Raw genomic sequence first — 7,717 nt, 5'->3', positions numbered from 1 at the left:
CTACAATACCACTCCCGCATTGGCTATGGACTCTGTCCTCCCTCTCATTCAAACAAACGCTCGCATTCAAATCAGCTCTCACATCTGCTAAATAGGCCTACTTTACATCCCTTTTACCTCAGTTATTCATCACTTTCAACTCCCTCCTCCGCCCACCACTGTCCCTTCCGACTTCCCTAATCTTTGCCGAAGGACTTTGCCACACACTTCAAAAATAAGATAGACCAAACAATGCATATCTTTGTCAGACCACCACAACCCCTTTGTATACCAGACCAATGCCCAAACCTCTTAAGTTCCCTCTCCAAAATCACTGGAGAGCTTACTGATCTCCTCTCCAAATCACACCTCACCACTTGTGCACTTGATCACATCCCATATCCTCAACCTCACCACCACATTTACCCCATCCCTAACCCATCTCTTCAACCTATCACTAACTTCTGGTACCTTCCCCTATGCTTTCAAACATGCGACAATCACACCTATCCTCAAAAAGCCATCCCTTGACCAGAGCACTACAGTGAAGGAAATAATTATTTGATCCCTTGCTGATTCTGTAAATTTGCCCACTGACAAAGACATGAACAGTCTATAATTTTAAGGGTAGGTTAAATGTAATATCGAGATAGAATATCACAAATAAAATCCAGAAAATCACATTGTATAAATTATATAAATTTATTTGCATTTTGCAGTGAGAAATAAGTGTTTCATCCCAATGGCAAACAAGACTTAATACATGGTGGCAAAACCCTTCCCTTGTTGGCAAGCACAGCAGTCAGATGGTTTTTGTAGTTGATGATGAGGTTTGCGCACATGTCAGCAGGAATTTTGCTCCACTCCTCTTTGCAGATCATCTCTAGTCATTAAGATTTTGAGGCTGTCGCTTGGCAACTCGGAGGTTCAACTCCATCCATAAGTTTTCTATGGGATTAATGTCTGGAGACTGGCTAGGCCACTCCATGATCTTAATATGCTTCTTTTTGAGCCACTGCTTTGTTGCCTTGGCTGTATGTTTTGGGTCATTGTCTTGCTGGAAGACCCAGCCACAGACCATTTTTAATGTCCTGGCGGAGGGAATGAGGTTGTTACTTAGAATTTTATGGTACATGGCTCCATCTATTCTCCCATAGATGCGGTGAAGTAGTTATATGCCCTTGGCAGAGAAACACCCCAAAACAATGTTTCCACCTCCATGTTTGACACGGGGAAAGTGTTCTTTGGGTCATAAGCAGTATAAACTCCTCTCTCGCACCCACAAAGCTCTCCACAGTTCTGCACCGCCTTATATCTCCTCTCTCATCTCCGTCTATCGCCCTACACGTGCCCTCCATTCTACAAATGACCTAAGACTAGCATCACCCGTAATCCAAACCTCGCACCTCCGTCTCCAAGACCTCTCTCGTGCTGCGCCAGCTCTCTGGAATGCACTTCCCCAGACGATCAGACTGATACCTAGCCCCGACCTATTCAAGCGCGCTTTAAAAACCCATCTCTTCAAACAAGCCTACCACATCAACTACTCAGTAAACTAACTTTGTCCTGTTCCCTCCTTCCAAATATTATCTGCATGTGAATCTGCACCCTACTATTCATCAGTCTCCACACCCTCCAGGCACACGATAACTGCACTTGATACTTGACTATTGCACTTAAACACACAGGCTGATGACCGGATCATGCAGCTTTATATGAAAATCCCTATTTATTATAATTGCCAGACCTGAAATAACAAGCACTTTTCACCTATTGTGTCCCCCCCATTTCCTTGTAGATTGTAAGCTTGCGAGCAGGGACCTCACCCCTAATGTCACTGTTTAAATTGTCTTAACTCGTGTCGAATTTGTTTGTACATGTCCCGCTTATTGTAAAGTGCTGCGGAATATGTTGGTGCTATATAAATAAAAATTATTATTATAAGCGGCATTTCTCTTCCTACAACCACGACAAGTGTAGTTAATGCCAAAGACTTCAATTTTTGTCTCATCTGACGACAAGACCTTCTCCCAATCACTCACAGAATCATCCAGGTGTTCATTGGCAATCTTCAGACGGGCCTGCACATGCGCCCTCTTGATCAGTAGGACCTTGCGGGCACTGCAGGATTTTAAACTTTTACGGCATAATGTGTTACAAATGGTTTTCTTGGTGACTGTGGTCCCAGCTGCCTTGAGATCATTAATAAGTTTCCCCGTGTAGTTTTAGGCTGATCTCTCACCTTCCTCATGATCAAGGATACCCCACGAGGTGAGATTTTGCATGGTGCTCCAGATCGATGTCTATTGAGTCATTTTATATTTCTTCCTCTTGCACCAACAGTTGTCTCCTTCTCACCCAGCGTCTTACTTATGGTTTTGTAGCCCATTACAGTTTTGTGCAGGTCTATGATCTTGTCCCTGACATCCATATAAAGCTCTTTGGTCTTACCATGTTGTAGAGGTTAGAGTCTGACTGATGAATTGAGTCTGTGAACAGGAGTCTTTTATAAAAGTGACATAATCAACAATGTCCATAATGGTATAATAGCCATTGGACAAAAAGTGAAACGGCAACTATATCTTTTCTAGAGACATTCAGTAACATTTTATAAAGGTGACTATGTTAGACAGCTGTCTGTAATGCAGGTAACAAGTTGATTTTGAACGCCTAACTGGTGTGTAGGAGCCGGACCTCTTAATGGTTGGTAGGGGGATCAAACACTTATTTCTCACTGCAAAATGCAAATAAATTTATATTACTTATAAAATGTTATTTTCTGGCTTTTATTTTTGATATTCTATCTCTCAAGGTTAAAATTAACTTACCCTTAAAATTATAGACTGTTCAGGTCTTTGTCAGTGGGCAAACTTACAAAATCAGCAAGAGAGCAAATAATTTTCCTTCACTGTACGTCCAACTGTCACCCCATATCATTGCTCCCAAACTAATTGAGCAGCTCGTTCATGCTGAACTTACTAAAAATTTACATACAGCCAAAGCTAACAGACGATTCTCTACAGTCCTTCTAGATCTTTCCTCTGCCTTCGACACAGTTGACCACTGCCTTTTACTACAGATCCGCTCTTCCTTTGGCATCAAAGACCTCGCCCTGTCCTGGATCTCCTCATCCCTTACCAACTGCACATTTAGCATATCCTACTCCCACACTACCTCCTCATCTCACCCTCTCCCGGTTAGGTGGTCCTCAATGCTCTGTCCTAGGACCCCTACTCTTCTCAATCTATACCCTTGGCCTGGGACAACTCATAAGGTCCTATGACTTCCATTTCCACCTCTATGCGGATGACACTTAGATCTACCTCTCTGGCCCAGATGTCACCTCTCAGCTGTCCAGAAACCCAGAGTCTTCCCTTACTGATCTATCACAATAAATGACATCACACTTTCCCCTGTCCCATAAATCCACTGCCTCGAAGTAACCCTTGACCCTGCCCTTCAAACCACACATCCAAGCTCTCACCACCTCCTGTTGCCTCAGCATAAAAATATTTCCAAAATCTGTCGTTTCCTCAAGCCTCACTCTACCAAAATGCTTGTGCATGCCCTAATCATCTCCTGCCTCAACTACTGCAACATCCTCCTCTGTGGCCTACCTTCTAACACTCTCGCATCTCTCCATTCTGTCCTTAACTTTGTTGACCGACTAATTTTCTCTCTTCGCTACAGTCCTGCCTCCCCCTTTGCAAACCTTTCACTGGCTCCTAATTTCCCAGCGTATCCAGTTCAAACTACCAACACTGACCTACAAAGCCATCCATATCTTTCTCCTTCATATATCTCTGAACTAATCTACCAGTCACTTCTTACGTAATCTCCGTTCTTCCCATGGCCTCCTTCTCTTCTCCATACTTATTCTATCTTCACCCTGTCACCTCCAAGATTTCTCCCAAATATCCCCCATCCGATTAACCACAAGATTTGGATCATTCATTCAAACGGAACCTGAAAACCCATTTCTTAAAAAAAAAAAAAGCTTACAACCTGCAATGACCATGCTGCCACCTCAACCTACTGTCTCCTTCCCCATAATCCTCCTCCCTCTGTACCAGTCCACGTTTGTTAGTATATCTACTGTAAGTGATATTTGTATTTTGATGTAACCCTTTATGTACAGCACCATGGAATCAATGGTGTTATATAAATAAATAAATAATAACCGATTAGATCAGTGATCTGCTTATCCCGGCTGGAGCCCAATACATTTTGCTGCCGTCTCATTCAGGAGCTTACAGGCTATGGGCACATTTTACAAGGGATATTTTTTTTACATGTTAGTGGTTACTTTCAGAAACTTAAAATCGCAATCTTCATTTTCAGACAGCCTGTTATGCAGTTTACAGCTTGATCCAAGATTCAGATTTTTTTCTTGAGGGAGTGTCTTTCTGTGTAATATAGGTTGGATGTGTGTTCTGAGCGTCTCTCCCAGTAATATAGGCTTGATGAAAGGTTTATCTGTCCTCTCACAATAATATATGCTGAACGTAAGGCTTCACTGTTATCTTATTTGGCTCATATCAGCACAGCTTCTATTCTGCATTTATTTCCTCTTCGTGTACTTTCTTCCTTTTCTGAATATTTTTTTTTCTGCCCTGAGACTGGAAATTGTTTCCTAACAACCTCCTCACTACGATCAAGGTGGAATTGAGATGTCCGTATATCAGTGCGAGTTACAGACTAACCTTAGGACTTACTGTGCGTATATTGACCCCCAGCTGAGCAGTCGCAAACACATGAGGCTATAAGGTTGGTGTCAGGAAAAACGCAAGTTTAGAAAACATGGTTTGCACTCAAAAGCACAGGCACTCTGCGAAATAAATGAGGCAGGGTAGGTTCATACAGTTTTTGTAATATAGATTTTGAAGCCGATCGGCTTCAAAAATCCACTTTAATAAGCTATGTGTAAATCTAACGTACAGGAGTTCTCCAGCTGTCAAAATGGGAATACATTTCTAAAGAAGGCTATTTAGAAAGTAGGAAAGAAATTACAAGAAAAAAAAAAAAAGCTCTATATTTCCTGGTGACATCTCAGTAATGTACACAACCATGTTTTGGTTAAATCAATGATGAACTCTCAATTTAGAAAGAAGCATTTATATATAAAATGTATTATTTTACAAATGTAGAATCAAAAGATAAATACCATAATAAATTTCCCTAAATCTGTCTAAAAAATTACCCCTATAATAAATAAATCTCCTGGTGCGCAGTCGCGGGACCACATGGAAAGAAGACTTGAGAGTTGTTATCTACTAGGTCAACCCCTTCCTGATCTCTAGGTTTGGTGCCGATACAATAAAAATCGTATACTCCCCCTACAGTGCCGGCAGAGAGTATAAGCTTTTAAAAAAAAATTGAATGGGGCTAAGCGAGTGGCATGAGAAGGCGGTTGTCCGAGTAGTGGACAACTTCTTTAACAAAACGTACTTAAACTGTGCAATATTCCATATGCTGAGATATGATGTAGGATACAGGTCCAGAGTGGGTGCTGGAGGCCACACGGATGTGGAGAGTGTTGTATTTGCTGAACTGAAGGTCTCCATGCCAAGCCTGCACCCATCACAAATAAGATGTACCCATCCCTAAGCTCAGTCTTCCACCATTGATCCTGTACTTTTATCAGATCTTCTATGTGGACAGAGTGGGAGATCCTGCACTCTTGCATACTGTGCTCTATGGTGCAATTCAATATATGTGAGAGGCCATTTTTTTATTATTGAAAAAACTCAAAAGAAAGCCTGTGAGTCCTGCTGAGCTCCGCCCACACACAGAAAGTCTGAGTCCTGCTGAGCTCCGCCCACACACAGAAAACCTGAGTCCTGCTGAGCTTCACCCACACACAAAGCCTGAGCCCAGCTGAGCTCCACCCACACACACAAAGCCTGAGCCCTGCTGAGCTCCGCCCACACACAAAGCCTGAGCCCTGCTGAGCTCCACCCACACACAAAGCCTGAGTCCTGCTGAGCTCCGCCCACACACAAAGCCTGAGTCCTGCTGAGCTCCGCCCAGACACAAAGCCTGAGCTTTGCCGAGCTCCGTCCACACACAAAGCCTGAGCTTTGCTGAGCTCCGCCCACACACAGCCTGAGTCCTGCTGAGCTCCGCCCACACACAAAGCCTGAGCCCTGCTGAGCTCCGCCCACACACAAAGCCTGAGCCCTGCTGAGCTCCGCCCACACACACAGAGGAAACATGAGAGTCCGCCTCATCCCAAAACACACAGCGAGTCCTGCTTCCTTTAACCATATGGAGTTGTTCTCCTAGTGGCATACTCCATACATGTAGAGATCCCAAGCAGAGTTTAGGGGCGACCTTCACCATGAGGGTAAGTAGCAATAAATTTAGTTTTTTTAATCCAAAAAAGTGTATCAAATCCTATAAGACAGCATTTCCTCCTCTATTCTGCGCTGTGCCCTCATACAGGCGACATGGACAGGACCACTGTCCAGTGATTGCAGCTCAGCATAGACGCTCATAGTGTGAGTCCTTGTGGAAAACTTTCTTCTTACTTTTCAAAACAACAAACCCCAAAATATGGACGGTAATAGGGATGATATTCTTGCCGTGTGACACTGGTGGGGCTGATTACGGCAGAGTGCTTCATCTCGTGTGTGTGGTTGTGATGCCAGGAGACGGATCCCTGAGATACAGACATTGCTGGACGCTCCATTCTTCCAGGACATTGCCGATCACACACTGATGCTACGTCCCTCCATGCCATACTGTGCAATAACGTCCTCTGCGAGATTCTGGGATCTGATCCTCCGCAGCAGAGAGATAACAGCCTCCATGCCTTCCCTGGAAGAGCAGACAACAGGTAAGTAACTCTGTACACGCAGTTTCGCGTTATCAGGAGGAGTTAACCGAGAATCCATCAGTGAGCTTGTAACCGTTATCTGTCTATCTCCTCTGTGCTGATTTAGGACCAAAGACCACATCAAAGTAGAAAACGATCTTTGCTGTTGTCATGAATCACCTGAGAGGAGCTCAGAAAAAGACAGATAAGAGTTACAAACTCACCATCAGAACGAGCTCAGCCAAACTGTCAAATTTTTCATAAGGTCTACCTGCAAAATAGGGATTTTTGTGTGTACTCACCGTAAAATCCTTTTCTCCGAGCCACTCATTGGGGGACACAGGACCATGGGCTATGCTGCTGTCACTAGGAGGCTGACACTAAGCTGAGACAAAAAAAGGTTAGCTCCTCCCCTGCAGTATACACCCTCATACTGGCTTCCAGAGACCCAGTTCAGTGCAAAAGCAGTAGGATAATAACACAATATATCAAGTAACATTAGAGTATAACATGTCAACCAAACAGTCAAAAAACAAAAAAAGGTAACGAGCCGTAAGGCTACCAGGGTGGGTGCTGTGTCCCCCAATGAGTGGCTCGGAAAAAAGGATTTTACGGTGAGTACACACAAAAATCCCTATTTCTCCTTCGCCTCATTGGGGGACACAGGACCATGGGACGTCCCAAAGCAGTCCCTGGGAGGGAAACAATACAACCAAATAACTCCGTGTACCATCTGACTACAAATGCGCAACAGCCGCTTGCAGGATACGCCTGCCAAGGGCCGCGTCCGCAGAGGAGTGAATGTGGACATTGTAATGCTTTGTTAAAGTATGCAGGCTGGACCACGTTGCGGCCTTGCAAACCTGCTCCGCTGTTGCCTGGTGTCGGATGGCCCAGGAAGCACCCATCGACCGAGTGGAG

At 44.1% G+C, this 7,717-nt stretch overlaps 1 protein-coding gene across 1 annotated transcript in view; it reads right to left on the bottom strand.

Annotated features, from left to right (window-relative positions):
- Positions 1 to 4,837: 4,837 nt before the first annotated feature.
- GCFC2 (GC-rich sequence DNA-binding factor 2) overlaps positions 4,838 to 7,717 on the bottom strand; it is an 86,272-nt gene continuing 83,392 nt past the window's right edge. Inside the window, exon 18 of the mRNA XM_069728181.1 lies at positions 4,838 to 6,798. Within this exon, the coding sequence (XP_069584282.1) occupies positions 6,690 to 6,798 (109 nt within the window). The 3' untranslated portion in view covers positions 4,838 to 6,689. The remainder of the gene's footprint in view (positions 6,799 to 7,717) is intronic.

The sequence above is a fragment of the Ranitomeya imitator genome, chromosome 5 (assembly GCF_032444005.1).
Source record: "Ranitomeya imitator isolate aRanImi1 chromosome 5, aRanImi1.pri, whole genome shotgun sequence".
NCBI lineage: Eukaryota > Metazoa > Chordata > Amphibia > Anura > Dendrobatidae > Ranitomeya > Ranitomeya imitator.
The sequence above is the reverse complement of the archived record's forward strand: the minus strand, read 5'-3'. Positions and strand labels throughout refer to the sequence as shown.